This window comes from Diceros bicornis, chromosome 33 (genome assembly GCF_020826845.1).
Source record: "Diceros bicornis minor isolate mBicDic1 chromosome 33, mDicBic1.mat.cur, whole genome shotgun sequence".
In the NCBI taxonomy this organism is placed as follows: Eukaryota; Metazoa; Chordata; class Mammalia; order Perissodactyla; family Rhinocerotidae; genus Diceros; species Diceros bicornis.
Window position 1 is genome coordinate 19,434,382 of NC_080772.1, and position 17,822 is coordinate 19,452,203.

Sequence of the window (17,822 nt, forward strand, 5' to 3'; positions counted from 1 at the left end):
AGCTATGACGTACAACTATCTACTGGGACTATGGGGGAAAAAAAAAAAAAAGAAAGGTTCTAATAAATATTACTTTCCCTTATATTCAAGAACATTAAAGGATACTAGAAAAATAATGTAACCCCTCCCACAAAACAATGAAAGAACAATTTCATTTTAAAGACTTTTATTACAGAATGTTAATATTTAGGACACTTCAGAGCACCTTATACTTCTAATCAGATTTTTGGTAACTGGTTTTAAAGTGTTGCTTGAGTATTTTTCTCATACTGGCTTTCAGGCAAAAGTACTACTCAGTGATTGTTTAAGAGATGTTAATTTGATTAAACAGTTTATCCTTAATAACCTGAGACATCAATCCATGGATAGCTTCTATGGTTGTTTTACAGCTGGAAAGAAAAAAAAAATATATAATGTCACAAGAACTGAAAACTATTTCAAACATGTAAGTTCCCCCACATTTCCATCCTTGCACCCTCAATAATGATTTTCACTTCATTCATACTCTCCAAACCACGCCAATTTATAGTTTACTCTTGGGATTTTTAGCCTTCTGCGTGTCTTTTGACCATTTCACTACTTACTAGCACCTTCAAAAGAGAATGACAATGTAAAATTTGATATAATTCATAACAGTTAATTTTGATACATGTCAGCGGCTTGGGCTTCTGTTTTAGAAGGTGACTGAAACTATATATAATTCATAATTACAGAGTGATTCAATATTACATTAAAATCTGTTATTCCTTGTTGTTTATTACTTAGAATAACTAAAAAAATAATTTTAAAGAATCCTATGCTTTTTTTCCTGAAATAATCACAAACATCTTTCAAACAATTAAGAGTCAAAATTAGGTTAATGGGTAAAGGACTCAGATTTTTGAATTGATAAAAACTAAAAAGCAAAAGACGATAAAAACCCAACAATACTCAGAAGAGATGCAATTCTTTTAAGGTTACTCAAAAAAGGAAAATCCTCTACTTTTGTACAACTACTTTTGTCCTTCCTAATTGGAGACATTCCCATAGTGAAATTTTTGCTTCATAAGAAATTGAGATGTAAATGTAGATAAAATTACAAATCACAGACATAAAGACAGATGAGCAAAAATGCACACTCAGAGCAAGTAACAAAAATGAGACATAATGTCAAAGAAAAATGTAATTTTTATCTAGGCCACTTACTCTACCTTCTAAAAACCCATGGAGAAGGAAGGAATGAGATAATTCTAACTCAAGATGGCTTCTGCTCCTAATATACTTCGTCTTCCCTTTCCTATTGACCAGTCCAGTTTTTCTTAAAATGGATGGCAAGGTGTATCGGTTTATATAGATGTCAACATAATTTTCCCTTCTCCTTTGCCCCTAATTATCACATTAAAATTCAAATTTTTGTGAAAGTAAATATTATGTAGGTAGTGTTCCCAATTCTGTATGCATCTGAAGGGCCACATAATTATTTCCTAAGTTATCAGAGAACATATCCCAAGTTTGTTCCTAACAAATTCTTAGTAGTGAAATTTAGGATACTAAATTACTGTATAAAGGATAATTTCAGAAGAATAACTTAAGAGAGATACAAAATTTCTGTGATATTTAGCGGTTTAAAACTTTATAAAAATTTGAAATTTGATAAATTTAAGAAATCCTAATTTAATCACTCAGAAGATGATTAGAATAGGTTAGGACATACTTTTGTAAATAAATTTTTTTTTTAACGATCCAGCAATGGACTGGTTTTCTTTGTTACATTTTCTAGCTGAACCTAGAAAAGGTGACTGGGAGTATTTCATAACATTACCTAGATCTTTAAGCTTTAAATGTTCTTACCTAATGTCTCCTAAAATTTCAAAGTTAAAATCTACATTTGACAACTCTTAAAGGTCCCAAGAAGTTAATATTCAGATTCCATTTGATTAAGTTATAAGTTAAGTTGAGCCATAAGGAATTTGAATCCTACTATTATTTGGAAATCTTGAAACAAAAAGACTTAGAGGCAGGATTAGATTCACTCTTACCTGTCTCGTGTAGCTTTGGCAAGTTTGTCTTCTGACTTTCGGTCATGTGTTTCTAAACCCAACATGAAACTCCCCCGTCCCAGCTGGGCTTCTGACTGCTCTAACTTTTCAGACAAATCAAAGACCTGACCAGTGGTATAGTCTGCATTCTGTGGGGAAAATGGTATTGTGTCAGTATACAATACAAGTCCATATTTAAAAATATATATATATATATATTTTAATGTAAATTAATTTTCTTCTAAATAGAACATTTCATTTACAAAGAATTCCACTATGAAATCTAAGTGGATAGTCAGTGAAGTAAGAAGTCAGATTAAACTTGCAAAAACTGATTGCAGGGGCCGGCCCTGTGTCTTAGCGGTTAAGTACGCGCACTCTGCTACTGGCGGCCCGGGTTCAGATCCCCGGTGCGCACTGACGCACTGCTTCTCCGGCCATGCTGAGGCAGCGTCCCACATATAGCAACTAGAAGGATGTGCAACTATGACATACAACCATTGCTGGGGCTTAGGGGAAAAAAAGGAGGAGGACTGGCAATATATGTTAGCTCAGAGCCGGTCTTCCTCAGCAAAAAGAGGAGGATTGGTATGGATGTTAGCTCAGGGCTGATCTTCCTCAGGGGGAAAAAAAAAAACTGATTGCAAAGTTCAAGTGGTTCAAGTGTACAGTTTTTCCCCTTAAATTCAGAATTTTTCTTTTTGACTATTTAAATCTAATATTTGTTATTATGAGAGGCTTTGAAGTACACAGATCGGAATCCAGGTTCTGGCCTTGCTGCAGATTAGTTGGGAGGCCTCCGGATAGTTCCTTTACTTTTCTATGCCTCCAGGTCCTCTTCTGAAAATGGGGGAGGAAGGCAATAATTTCTATCTTAAGGCTATAGTGAAGGTTAAATTAAGTAACATATATAAAGCTCTTAGGACTGCCCATGGCAGCTAGTAAAGGTTTAATAATTGTTGGCTAATTTTGTTATTCTTGTTGAACTTCCAGAATTAGTACTTATGAGAATATTTTTAAAATAACATTTGTTTTAACTTTTCTGATTATAAAATTAATAGTTACTGCAGACAACTTGGAAAATGTAGAGCAATATAAAGAAAAAAGGAAACACCTATATTCCCTCCACCTAGCTATAACCAGAGTTATATTTTAGAGTATTGCTATATGTTCACATGCACACCTATATTTGGTAAGCTGGAATATTATATATACCGTTTCGTCTTTTAATATTTCATACTTTTTAAACTTTTTTTTCTTGTGAGGAAGATCAGCCCTGAGCTAACATCCGTTGCCAATCTTCCTCTCTTTGCTGAGGAAGACTAGCCGTGAGCTAACATCTGTGCCCATCTTCCTCTATTTTGTATATGGGATGCTGCCATAGCATGGCTTGATGAGCGGTGTGTAGGTCTGCACCTGGGATCTGAACCTGTGAACCCCAGGGCCAGCAAAGTGGAGCGCACGAACTTCAGCAGTACACCACCAGGCTGGCTCATACTTTTAAAAAGAAAAAATTTAATAGTTATATATATGCACTTAACTATGATATTTCAAAAAGACTTTTATGGGGTATCTTTTTAAAAAGGTTTAGTCTAAAAATATTTTTTTCACGAAAAATATTTAGTCTAAATATATTTTTTCATATATCTTCTATAAAAGAGAGTGAAGATTAAATGAAAACTTGGCAACAATTAGAATGTTATTCTATTTGCTCAGTTTTTAAGACAGTGTACAGGAAATACAGTTCAACCACCAAACAAGACAAGTTATTTGTTGTCATCGTAGTTACTACTGAGGGCCCTTTAAATTGCTACCAGCTCTTCCAGTGATTTTAGAAACTTATGATATTTTTAAAAGATGCAATTATATTCACTTTTGTCTGGATCTAAATGGTTTAGGACACCAATACGTTTTGTACTGCCAGAGATTTGGAAAAAACTCTAAAGTTTATAGACCACTTCACAATTAGAAGATATAGCTGCTCAAGCCATAAAAATGCAGGATGGCAGAAACAGTTATACTATTAAAATGAAATAAAATGACCAATTACCTTTCAAACACACAGAGAATGAATACAGGGAACTAATTGCTTAAATCGAAAATAACACTTTTCTGGTAGCTTTTAAGTTACATGGTTTAGCTGGGGAAAGAGATGAGTTGAACATATATTTATATATTTTTTCTTAAAGTGCTGTCATGTACTACATATAAAACCACAAAGAAAAGAGGAAATATAATTTAACCTTTTCTTGATTATTAATGTCCTCAATATATGCAGTGCTGGAATACAGGGACAGCCAGAAGGCTGAGTAGGTAGAGCTATTTGCCTTTACACAAAGGTTCAGACTGCTCTGGTCTTAGTGTTTTCTCCCCTTGCCATCAGGTGTCACTTCTGGCTGCTATTAGTATACTTGCCTCTAAGGAAACAACACACATAAAGCATTTAGCAGTGTCTGGCACATAGGAAGCACTTAATAAATGTTTGCTATTATGAGCACTCTCCTTACTTCTAATTTGCTACTTGTGACCATTGAGGATAAGAAATAAGAATAGAAAGCTTGTCAGAATTGTGTTTAAAATCATAGTAAATATGCTCAAGTGAGGTCTTTTCCCATGAATACAATGCTCACCAAACAAAAAATAAAAATAATCATTTATTGAGGCTTTATTATATGCCAGGCACTTTGGTAATTGCTTTATATAAAATATTTAATTTTCAGTATACTTAATGATGTAGGTACTATTATCACTGAGCCCAAGAAAGGCTCAGTCACATTAATATATAACTTACTGAAGGTCACACACAGCTAGTAAAGTGGCAGAGTTGTTTTTGAACCAAGTTTATTTTATTCCAAATTTTGTGGTTCTAACCATTATGCTCTACTGTACTATATGAAGTGGCCTACTTTAAAAAAAAGTAAAAAAAAAAAAACTCTTCCTAAGCTCTAGATAGAAGCTTGTGAAATAAATATCCATCTAAATATGTTAGGTTTTAATGATATACTGGAAAATATTCAGTGACTTTTTTTTTTTGTTGCCCAGCATCTGCTGCTTTAAGGTAACGATATTCTGATTTCCTTCCTTCCTTCCCATTCTCCATTTTTAGTCCATGTGCTCTGGAAGAGTTTCTTCTACCCCAGCCCAGCAGTGAAGCACTTGCCCTGGCCCAGCCACAGCCACTCATGGTGTTCATTCCCTTGGCCCGGCGCAGGTTTAAGGATGGGCATGTGACCTAAGTAAAGCTCAGACACAACAAGGCTTTGCCTGGGACTATGCAGGTGTGAATGTACGTAAGTGTGTGTGTGTGTGTGTGTGCACCTTGATCTTCTCTTTTGAACATGAAACTGAGAGGCTGGGAGGTATTAAGCTAATGCTGCCATCCTGCTCTCACATGAAGCCTGAAAATGAAGCCAACTGACATGAAATCAAAGCTGAGAGAGAAAGACCAAGACTTCATAATATTGTTTGAATTCAAACTTAACTGTGCCTGAAGTAAGCCCTACTCCTGTACTTTGCAGCTTACTTGATTCTCTTTTTTGTTTAAGCCAGTTTGGTTGGGTCTTCTGTCACTTGTAACCAGAGTCCTACCTGAGACACTCAATTGATACAACAAAAAACAGAATTTGTATTTTTCCCTCTGTAAGTCTCTTTAAGGCAGGGGCAGATCTCACCCTCATCTGGCCACTATATTTGCCATTTATACGTGGTCTCAATGGTACATGACACAGACCTTGGCTTGGCCTAGTATCCCAATCCAGCTCCAGTTGTGCAGAATCTGACCTCAGCCCTGGTGTCTTGGGCAAGTCAGGTATAGCCTTTCCATGAAAAAGAGTTTCAGATATTAAACAACTTATGTAGCTTAGATAAAATTCAAATGTGTCCCTTGCAAGTACAGTACTTACAGTAAGCAAGCTAGAGGAACTCAGCGTATTCACCCAATATTTATTCCACAAAAGCTCAAGCAATTTGCGATCCAAAGAGGATTTGAAATATGAGACTTCTAAGGCATAATATCTATGAAACAAAAGCACAAATTTAGTAAGTAAAAAAAAACATTCAACCACATCATATAAAAGTTATGGCCAAATTTAAATGAATTACATTTTATATGCAAATAGTCATGTTTTAGTTTTTAGTCCAACAGAACAATAAGTAACCATGGTTTCCTTACTCTTCAGGGGTGTGGTTTCAAATCTGCTGTTTACTAAACTTTCTTGTGTTATATTTCTTCCCTCTGTAGAGCCCAGAAATTCCCAAGAAGTTATCAACAACCAGTCAGAACTTCTGAATGACATATGTTTATCCATGTTATTGAGTCCATTAAATTCCAGCCAATAGCACATAAATGCACTGCCTCTCCAGGATCAACTATAATTTTTGTTAGGCTTTTTAAAATACTGAAAATGACATGTTGATTCCTCATTCCTCCCTTTCTAATCCCCCAATTAGGACCTACTGCTTTTTGGAAAAGCAAATTTCAAAGTAGGTCCTTAAGGCACCTATAAGAATTACTACTGCTTCCAAACGTGCCTAATTTATAATCAGGGATAGCAAGGAAAATTTGGTTAACTGTCTGAAAAACGTATGTTTTTAAGTAATAAATATTTATAATTTTATTTATTTATTTATTTTTTCCCCCAAAGCCCCAGTAGATAGTTGTATGTCATAGCTGCACATCTTTCTAGTTGCTGTATGTGGGACGCGGCCTCAGCATGGCCAGAGAAGCGGTGTGTCGGTGCGTGCCCGGGATCCGAACCCGGGTCGCCAGCAGCGGAGCGCGAGCACCTAACCGCTAAGCCACGGGGCCGGCCCAGTAATAAATATTTAAATATCTCACTAGGTTCCGTACATCAATGGATACAAAAAAACACAAGAGACTTCTTTATCTTAAGGAGATTACCACTTATATGGGAGATGTGGGATGAATCCACAAAAAGTAAAATATAATAATATATGTTGAGGGCCGGCCCCGTGGCTTAGCGGTTAAGTGCGCTCGCTCCGCTACTGGCGGCCCGGGTTCGGATCCTGGGCGCACACCGACGCACCACTTGTCCGGCCATGCTGAGGCCGCGTCCCACATACAGCAACTAGAAGGATGTGCAACAATGACATACAACTATCTACTGGGGCTTTGGGGAAAAAAAAAAGAGGAAGATTGGCAATAGATGTTAGCTCAGGGCTGGTCTTCCTCAGCAAAAAGAGGAGGATTAGCACGGATGTTAGCTCAGGGCTGATCTTCCTCACACACACAAAAAATATATATATTTATATATATGTTGAATAACAGTAAGTGATGCTATAGTGCATGTATAAAATAAATCACCTACCAATTAAATGTTAGAGATAATGAGTCTTCTTAGTGTAGAGAGAACTGCCTCAGAAGCCCCAGGGAGAAGGCAGGATTTAGAGGAACCTTTACATGAGTCTATAGTGTGGATATGTTGAGAGCAAGGAGGGCATTAGGCAGAGAGCATCAACTCACAAAAAGGAAAGCCATGAAAGGAATAATAAGTAAATCAGTTTGCCCGGACAATTTAGCAAGAGCAGGAGAATTATGTAAGGGAAACCTAGAAAGCCATGTTGGGGTCTAGTTGGGGGAAGACATTACATAAAAGGCTAATAAATTTACTTTATCTTCTGGGTACTTGGAACTCATGGAAGATGTTTGAGCAGAGCAATGATATGGCCAAAGAAGTGTTTCAGAAAACTGGTGGTGGTAAGATTGTTAGAGGAGAGAAACTGGGGCAGGGATACCACAAAGGATGCCACTGCGGCAGTGTAGATGTGAAGAGATAAAGGCTCAGGCTCAGGTTAGTGGTGCAAAAGATAAAGACACGTGGACACAACAAAAAATGCTTGTTAATTAAATTCAGGAGTGAAGAAATAAAAAAGAATAAGAATTTAAAGACATCAGAATTAAGTGAAGGCTTTTTCAAGATTAAGATACCCGTGCATATCTGAAGATAGAAAGGACACAGCTAGTGAAGTGTGGAAGTGGAACAGTGCATTTCTTGAGTGTATATTATGTCCTGGGTGCTGTACATACATTCTCATTTAATCTTCCTTACAACCATACAAGGAAGGATTTATTACTCCCATTCTAAAGACAAAAAAACAGATTTAGAGAGTAAAGACCTTGCTCAAAGCCATATAGCTACTAAATGGCAGAGAAAAGATGAAAAATTATGTCTATTACCAAAACCTTACAGCCTTTATTTTTACATCCAGAGTGTAGACATTTAAGAGAGTATTTAAGAAGTGAGGCCGCAGGAGTTGAGGGGGTTAGGGATGGGGAGAGGAAGCAGGGGCTCAAGTGGAAAGGTCAGCTTTAGAAAGAGGAGTTGTACCTCTGATACTTGAGGGAAAAAAGCGATCAGAGGATGAGCATAGCCACAGATATGGAGATTTATACAGGATGGAAATTAGGGGAACTCAAACTTGAGGGTCTAGAATAGATTTTTATGTTTTAAAATTTTTGGATCACCTTAATGTAATTACTGTTTTAATTCCGTAGGTTGATGCAATGAAATTTTTGGTCTAATATGTAGTGATTAGCTGCAAATCTCAGTAGCAGAGTTGAAAACAAGAAGAATATTCAAAATTACTCGTGGAGCTAAATCCTCATCTTCTGTACGGGAAGTCAATAATAGATACTGCCTAGAACTGAAAATCAAGAAGTAGCACTATCAGCATGTTGTTTGAAGATATGGGGGTAAATACTTAAAGGAATAACTACAGTAGTTTAAGTGACCGCCTCTAGGAGATGGGAAAGGGAATGGTACAAGATTGTTGCTTTTCATAATAAGTTTCATAGAACCATTTGACTCTTTAAACTACGTGCTTGTATAACACTGATAACATACAAGCTAATTAAAAAAACTTTGTGTCCTATTTCCACTAAGGTTCTTCAAACTTAAAAACATTTAATATCTACGTTAGATTCCGTGTTTAAAACAGACTTTGGATGTGCATTATGATCTGGGATTTAAGGTAGGAAAGAAAAAAGAAAGGTCAATATAAACTGCAAATATAGCTCATCATCAAATAATTTAGGAAATGGATCTATAACCAGCCTGCACAAGACCTCTGCTCTCTCCACTTGGCACTAAGTTTCATTAAAGATTTGAAATAAAAATAAATTAAGCCACTTATTTGCCCTATGAAAAAGTTTACTCTTTCTTGAACATCTTTGAATATCCTAGCAATTCCAGGTTCCAAATTCTAGGCTGTCGCAGTGTAGGTAGCTAGAAAGCAGCTACTCCTCTGTGATAGACTCATATTTCAGAAAAACAGAAAAGGTAAGTTTGTTTGGATACAGAAAGCCTAGACTGCCTCAGTCTTTTTGTTTGTTTCAAAAGCTGATGCCAGTGGTGAAAAAGCAGACTAGGTATTAAAGAGAGAAACTTTTTTTTTTTAATTTTTGTTTTTTTTCTTTTTTAAAGACAGAAACTTTTGATACCACAACTCAATATAAACGAAAAAAAATGTACCGTTACCCTGAAAATGAAACTATCACAGCAAAGGTGTTTCCATGCATAGGAGCAATTCTCCCAAACAGGAATGATTTAAATTCTTTTCAATAGGGCAAATTAAGTGATTTAATCCCAAATCTCTAACTGAAAAATAAAATGGAATCTTTTTTTCAGAAGTATGTCAGGGATGACTGGAAACCCTATATTTAAAAAGTCAATTTTAGAAATTCTGGAATTTTCTAAGAATTTCTAAACAGAAAAATAAGGGCAGTAGTAGCATATGGGTAGTAAAGGTATTCCTTGAAGTTGGGATAGGAGGTATGGAGAATCATTTATTCATTTAAGCAACATTTTTGGGGGGGAAGGTGCCTACCCTTATACGTGCCATGCCCTGTTTTAAATGTTAGGATACAGCAATAAATTAATTCTACTTTCATGAAGTTCACATTCTAATGGGGTCAATAACAAGTAAGCAAAAACATCAGATGGTGACAAGTGCTAAGAAGAAAAATAAAGTGGGGAAAGGGAACACAGAGTGACAGGAAGGTGCTATTTTAGATAGGGTGACCAGTGCATATTCTCTACTAATGTGACCTTCAAATAGATGCTCAATGATTGCAGTAGTTAGTGAGCCACATGGAAATAACGAAGAATGTTCCAGGCAGAGGGAACAGCAAGTGCAAAGGCCCTAAGGCAGGAGCCTGCCTGGCACATCTGACAAACCATTAAGGAGGCCACTATGGTTGGACTGGAGAGAGCAAATGTTCAGTGATAGGAGATGAGCTCACAGAATTTGTAGGGGCCAGACCATATAGGGTTGTGTAGTTCATGGTAAGGACTATGGATCTTATTCTTGGTGAGGTGGAAAGTCATTCTGAGAAGGAGGAACGTGATCTGACTTACATTTTAACAGAATCAGTTTGGCTGACAAAAGACCTTTAAGGGGTGAAGGGCAGAAACAGGAAGACTAATTAGAAGGCTACTGCTTTGGTTCAGGCTCCAGATGGTGGTGGCTTAGGTCAAGGTGATAAGAGAGGTGGCAAGATGTATTTAGAAGGTGGAGAAAACTGTCCTCATTGGTTTCTTTAACACTTTTTTAAAATTGAGATGTAATTCACATACCATAAGATTTCACTATCTTAAAGAAGTATACAGTTCAATGGTTTTTAGTATGGCTTCTTTAACTTTCAGAGTGAAAAAGTTTAGGAAAAATTTTTGCTAAGTGGAAATTCCGTACTTTGAGGGCTGCAGACATGCTAGTGTTGGGCTGGCCCTGAATACAACTTCTCTCAACTGTTAGTTTTATTAATAGGCCAAGTATCTTGTACGTTGATAAAATGTTTATGGTTGTGTGAAAGGCAAGTAACATGTTAGATTAAAACAATTATTAATAAAAAATTCAAATATTATCCTAAATTTGAATATTCTTACTATTAATTTAAAAGGTATTACAAAATGCATTCTCCCTGAACTTTTTTTCTCATCTGTAAAATTAGGGGCTTGGACAGGATGATCCCTAAGGTTTCTTATGATGATTTTGGCATCAGATACATTTTTAAATTACTTACTGTTTGCAGTGTACACCAAAGTCTTCTATTTTATTAAGTGGGATAGTCTGGTACTCAGAAGGTCCTTCATCAGGAGGTTTGTAGCCCTAAACAAAAATTAAGAAAACAGAAGATAAAAAACAAAACAAAACAAAAAACAGAGAAAAAACATTATGTTTTCTATGAAGCCTTTCTATTTATAGAAACATTAATTTTGGGGAGCCAAATATTGAACATAAACATTCTAATAAAAAAAGTAATTGCTTATACCCTCCCTCAACCCCATTTGGTGGCTGAAGGCTGGATTTTGCTTATAGTTTCATTTTTCTTGTCCTTAGGTGATGTACACTTGTGCTAATATATTGCAGATTGCAGGGAAGGAAATCGATGTATTTAGCTTCTTTCTCTAGTACCTGTCAGAATGCCATGGGCATACAGATACTTATAACAAATGAAGATTGCTTCTGTAGTAAAATTAACAATATATAGCACAAATGTATTATCTTTCGCTAAGGACAATTTGTGGTAGTTTGACCGCTATTTTGTAAATATTATTAAATTGTTTTAGCACAAAACCAGACACTAATCATAACACATCTTTAAAAATAAGTCAAATATTTAGAGTTTAAAAAATTATAAGGACTTATAATTTTAAAAATTACCTTTGGGTATGTCCTAAAGGCTCCAAGATTCACTTTCCCTGCAGATATTGTTCTTGTTGGGTCAATCTACAAGAAAGATATATTTAATATGTGCTGATTATAAAATCATTATATACTTCCATGTGTTTAAACATTATAAACCTAGAAATATGTATGTACAAATAACACACAATAATTAAAATATAACACACACAATAATTAAAATAACGAAATAACAGGCAATAAGAAATCATAAAAGTTCAATAAAGTTGGTTAAGTATAGAAATGTCTCAGTTAATTTAGAGATTAGATCTAGTTATTATACTACTTAAGAATATTATCTGAAGATCTGCTCATCTCTTTTTCGAAAGTTTTCTTTTTTTCTTTTAATAGATGAACAATTTCTATCTTCCTCCTAGTAACCTGGATTGCATCTAAAACATTCTGAGCATAGCAAGAGCTGCTCCGGAAATTCCTGACTTACTCAATTCAGTCAACACTGACTGAATGCCTGCTATGTGTGCAGGGAACGGAGACAAAGGTGCTGCGATCACCCTCATCTCACAGAGTGGAGGAAGAGAGGCAGAGAGGTTAAGTAACTTGTTTAAAATTCCAGCTTCTAAGAGGTGGAATTCAGATTCAATCCTAGGCAGACCGACACCAGAGGCTTGCTCTTTACCACACTGTTTTTATTTCTCGGTATACTTGCTTTAATATATCTTTATGAAGAACTTAATTAAAACTGGGTGTAAAAATACTTACTACCACTGCTACGAATGGTTCCTGGAACTGCTGATTGAGCATCTGAGTACTAACATCAATCCCAGAAAGCCAGCAGCCATAGCCAGGGTGGCTATGATACCAGCCAATTGCATTTTCAAGGCGGCCAACCTAACAAATAAAGAGGGCAAAGGAGTCTGAGGTTCCTATTTAATCTTAGAGACACTTGTCACTTGTCTGTTTACATGCTTTATGGAAAACAGTATGCAGAACAGTTCATAGCATATGCTGCTTTCAAGTTTAAAAAAAGATATTTTGAATAGATAATACATGCCCAAAGCACAAAATTAACAAGATACGAGTACAATAAATTTATTCAGTCTCCTTTCCACCTTTCCCCTCAACTATCCAGTTTCTCCTATATATTACCACTATAACCAGTTGCTCACATACCTATCTTCCAGAGATATTCTTTGCATATACGTAGATTAATAAAAACACACACAATGGCATACCACAGACAGTATTCTACACTTTGCTTTTTCATTCAACAAAATATGCTGGGTTTTGTTCCATATAACTAAATATATAGATAACTACTTATTTATTTTTTAAAGGCCGCTTAGCACTTCATTGTATGGATATACCATAACTTATTTAATCAGTTTTATACTCAGGAATATTTAGGGTGTTTCCAAATTTTTGGTATTAAACACACATCTGATGATGGGTGTGAGAATTTAAAAAAATTTTTTTGAGATAATGATTTAATATATGTATATATTGCAAAATGATCACCACAATAAGTGTAGTTAACATCCACCACCACACATAGTTCAAATTTTTTTTCCTTGTGATGAGAATTTTTAAGACCTACTCTCGAGTGTGAGAATTTATTTAAAAAAAAATCCGTGTTAATCTCATATACATTTTATATAAAAATTGTTGGAAATAACTTAAAATAGAAACTTTAATGTAAAGAGGATAGTTTTAAGCTTAGCAACCCAGAAGTAACCATGAGACTCTTAACTTGCAGTTACTAAACTTTAAGGAACAACATTTTTACCTGTTTGGCATTTTCTATATATGCAGCCATGTACTCATATGCAGCAGCCTGAGCATTTACTCGGGTTTCAGTGCCCTCTACAGGCAAAGCAAAACTGTCCATAATGATCATTGTTTCACCATCCACTTTTCCCAGCATCAAGCCCATCACTTCCAAGTTGCCTCCTGATCTGGCATGCATCACCATTTTCAGTAGAGCCAATGCTGAGATTTTGCAGTACTTAAAGTAATGGTGACTACAAAACAAAAGCACAGTGTAATTAACTTTCTTATATAAAGTACAATTTCAAAAGACAGTTTTTGTGAAGATAACAAATATTGGAGGAATTTACAGTGATGGAAGGGGGAGAAAGAATGTAGAATGTAGGAAAGAAAAAGGAAGTAGGAAAGGACAGAGTTCCTACAGGGGGATGGAAATAATAAATATGTCATAGTCCTGCAAAGTATTTCGCCTTGGGGCAAGGGAAAAGTATGAAATAGTTTTCAAATATGCTATTCAAGGAGAAAGGAGGGAATTACATGACCACTTTAATAGATTTTTTCTCCATTAATTTTGGAATCACCAAATCTCTGATTCTGACTCTGTTTGGATGGTTGTACCTAACTGTTCTCAGGCTTAACCTTCTGGCCTAATGGTTAAGAATGTGGGCTCTGACATCCATCTGTGTAGGTCCTAGCTGTGGCCTTGAGACCACCACTTAATGTCTGTGCCTCAGTTTCCTCATCTGTAAATAGGGATATTTTATAGAGTTGTTAAAAGGAAATAAAGTAAATGAAATAATATATACAAAGTGCTTAGCTTAGTGCCTGACACATACTAAAACTTTGTAAGTGCTAGCTGTTATTAGCATTATTAACCTATCTTTTACAATACTCCCAAAGAATAGTGTGTTGAAGAGTGTGGCTTCTCTCTGTGGTATCAGCTTCAAAATTGAAAATGTAGCCCTAATATCTTCAGTTCTACTCTAATCACTACTTCAGAGTTTGTCATTTGTGGATGTGACTAAACTGCTCTTGAATAAAATTACATTTTCTGTCTCATTGATGCAGCCCAAGACAGCTAGGATGAATATAATCATCCAAAATCAGTGAGGCAACCTGATAGTTTCCAAATATTTAATAGGCTACATCAACCTAAAATGCATAGCCTGCTATAGAAGTAAGAAGACAATCAGGCAAACTAACCAGTCTGTATAGAGTGGTCAGTCAATGTTTCTGAGAAGCCTTTTTAAGATGTCTGCCCACAGATTTCAATCACAACTGAAAAATATGGAGACGTGGTCTTGGGAGTCAAGACATGAATTAAAATCTTGGCTCCTCCATTTACTGGGGAAAAGAAAAAAAGACACAGTTATTGTGCTCCTATTACATACATTCTAGACCCGTTTTTATACATTACCTCATCTAATCTTTATGGCATGACCAATAGGTACGTCTTATTTCCACGTTACAGATTAAAAAATGAAGATGGATAAGTAAATTTCCTAGGATGAATCAACTAGTGACAGCTGTGAGATTTGATCTTGGGTCTGACTATTGCTCACTTAAGAGTTCATTGCCTTAGTGTGATCATAAAATAAGTTACTGTATTTGCTTGTTTTCTTATCTTCAAAAAAGGAATGAAAATACAGTACTGTGTTGTCATGAGAATTAAATGACATATGGAAATTCCTAGCTCAGCGCTCAGCCCATATTAAGTACTCAATGAACACTGCTAAATCTGAATACTGACACTTAAAGCTTGCCTCATAAAAAACTGGGAGACAAATGAAGTACAGTTTTTGTTGTTAACCACCGCTCTCCTTTCTTTCTCTCCATTAGAGAGATTGTGCTTTTTTTACTTTCTCCTTAACAAAATCTGTTCTCAGGAAAGGATAAATGCTGAGTAATGAACCTCGATTTGTCATCACTCCCAGGGACACAGGGGTTTTGCTAAGAGGCAAGGAGCCCTAAATTCTATTGATATAATTTCTAGTTTATGTGCACTGGTAGAGTAACATTTTGGGAGACTGGGTAGAGCCTCCTTGTGTTTCTGAAATAATTACCAGCAATCAAAAAACAATTATAGATCTCTAAAAGATGGCACATAGTTATTTTAGAGACCCTTGGGCTAACTCAATTTCTGAAGACAGCTGCAGTCTCCAGTATGGGATCAGCTGAAGGTCCCAAGAAGGTGTCTATAGACGCAGGATTCAATGCATAGTGGGTGGCATATACGACAAAACGGATGTTGAGAAGTGACAACCCAAATCACCGCTTGCCGTTTTCCTCTTCCATCCTCCGGAGGCAAACGGGTTAAAGAAACAGATAGGGCAGTCGAAGCAAGCCCCCGTGGAGGAGCTTAAGATCTCTACTTGCGGGGATAAGAGGTAGACAAAAATTTCTCAGGCGCATATTCTTTCTCCTCCCTGCCCACGAAAAGACAGGCTCTCCACCCCTTCAATTCCCACTTCTCTGGGTCTCAAACTCCCGCCACCCCTTCCCTCCCCTGCGTCTCGCCAGGGACCTCCTCACTCCTTAGTCCAGGGCTTCGCCGCCAGGATTTCCTGCTGCTGTTTCTTGTCGTATTTGTAGATTTCATCGATACTCTGGGCTTCCTGCATGTTGTTGGCCAATTCCCAGGTTTTCTGGGCCATACCACTCCCGGACGCCGCCATCGTTGAGGAATCGGAGAAGTCGTCGCCTCCACAACCAAAACGCAACTTTACCTCGCTAGGTTTCCGGCTGTGGGCTTCGGACCCTCCCCACCACAGGTGCAAACTCGTACTAGGCTCTCGAGGCAGCCATGACACCTAGAACCGGAGGTGAAGTTGGTACAGACCATTCGAGGATGGCGGGGACCCTTCGGGGGGCGACAATAGAAACAGCAGTTTCATAATAGTGAGAGACAGGGGAATCTTCCTGTGGCTGAAATGAGGACACATTATCTTGGAAAATTATATGTGTGAATTAGGACAAACACAATGTTGGCTACGGGAATGGTATAGCCTTCCGCACCGGAAGAAGGGCATGGTAACGTTATGCCAGAAACTGGAAGTGGCCCTCTTTGTTTGTACTGCGCACGCTCGGCCTCTGCCATATTAAAAATGGGTGGATCCTTAAGCTGGGATGGGGAAAGAAAATTTTATGTGGGTGTGGGTACCTTAAATGAAATGTTTGTTGAAAGACTGAAAAATAAGGATGTCTGTGGAAAAATTGAGATATAAGTAGTTATGGATGCTGGTTGAAAGAAAGATAAACATGGCATCCTAGTTTACTTCCAGATGATTCACTGCACATGCGTAAAATCCTGTGGGCTCCTGGTGTTGGGCGCTACGCTTTCAGAGGGGCGTTCTCTAGCGTTCGGAGGCGGCTGTGGAAACTGGTGGATTGCTCTGAACATGCTATTTGGCGTGTTTGTAAAAAGTAACATCTATATGAGTTAATAGTATTCTGAAAATGTCCAGTACTCAGTTCTTATAATAGTTTAGTTTAATCTTCAGCATTGCTCTGTGAAACCACTTCTGTCCTCGAGACCGAATTAATCTCAGCAAGGTGTTTTCTTCCAACAGTTAATGCAATGTTTAATTATTTCATTTATTTTCTTGTTTTAGGGATTTTTCCTTCTCCGCCTCTCTCCCTCTCTGCACTAGATTCTAAGTTCCAAAACACAGGGACCAGGTTTGTGTTCCTTGTTTTATCCCTGTCACCTAGCATAGATGTTCAATAAATTTTTTGCTGGGAGAAAAACAAAAGAATAGCATCAGAGCTCATGTCTCCAGCTTCATCTTTCTTTAGTCATCCTGAAACTGCATATGTGGTCAGCATTGGCTAAAATGCTCTCCCCTAACTTTTCTGCCTGGGAGCTAATATTAATCTTTTGATAATATATATCTTTTAATATAGTAATAATTATTTACTTGAAAGTTTTTCTTTTTTACTGTAAGCTTCGGAATGTAGGACACTCCGCTCTGAGTTGTATCTTCCACTCCTAGTACGGTGTGGCGTATATTCCAAACAAAAACATTAGAATTATCTAATCCACGTCCTCCCCTGCGGTTTTGACATTGACTTTCAGTTGAAAATTTGTCTTTAAAAGCCTCTTACGAAGTAATTTAGGATGAAGGACTCTTCTATTCTCCTGGGAAGCTAGAGATCTCTTTTCTGGTGGTAGCATATGGCCACTCAATATTGGCGTCAACTGAGTATGTTGAAATTAGTAATAAAAGCCAAGGACAAAACGTTGACCAGACTCCTGGGAGAGGCGTAATGTCTTGGAAAAGTACGTCAACAAGTTTTTCTCTCACTGCCACCTCAACCCTTTTTTCTTTCCAGGTTTCGACCCTGTTCCAGGCCGGCTGGGGCTTGCAGGGTTTGGAG

The 17,822-nt window shown here is 36.9% G+C and overlaps 2 protein-coding genes across 5 annotated transcripts in view; one reads left to right on the forward strand and one right to left on the reverse strand.

Moving 5' to 3' along the window:
* The window catches only part of CSPP1 (centrosome and spindle pole associated protein 1), a 233,987-nt gene that overhangs the window by 71,261 nt on the left and 144,904 nt on the right, over positions 1 to 17,822 (forward strand). The window lies entirely within an intron of this gene.
* On the reverse strand, positions 150 to 16,381 carry COPS5 (COP9 signalosome subunit 5). 2 transcript variants are annotated; one of them, XM_058528821.1, is made up of 8 exons: positions 16,172 to 16,381; positions 13,465 to 13,699; positions 12,441 to 12,569; positions 11,700 to 11,765; positions 11,059 to 11,144; positions 5,921 to 6,032; positions 2,019 to 2,167; positions 150 to 389 (listed from the first exon to the last, which is right to left on the reverse strand). In XM_058528821.1, exons 1-8 carry the CDS (start codon positions 16,285 to 16,287, stop codon positions 305 to 307), a joined length of 978 nt encoding a protein of 325 aa, XP_058384804.1. In that variant the 5' UTR covers positions 16,288 to 16,381; the 3' UTR covers positions 150 to 304. The 2 variants fall into 2 exon arrangements, with proteins under 2 accessions (XP_058384804.1, XP_058384803.1); XM_058528820.1 differs by having other exon boundaries at positions 15,978 to 16,249.

Bases quoted from the DNA above. Each gene is read 5' to 3' on its own strand.
- COPS5 (XM_058528820.1), bottom strand. From the start codon at position 16,120: ATGGCGGCGTCCGGGAGTGGTATGGCCCAGAAAACCTGGGAATTGGCC. The intron at 2,168-5,920 runs GTAAGTACTGTA...TTTTCCCCACAG, and splicing joins GTTCCTCTAGCTTGCTTACT to AATGCAGACTATACCACTGG. The intron at 390-2,018 runs GTAAGAGTGAAT...TTTTCTTTCCAG, and splicing joins GCCAAAGCTACACGAGACAG to CTGTAAAACAACCATAGAAG.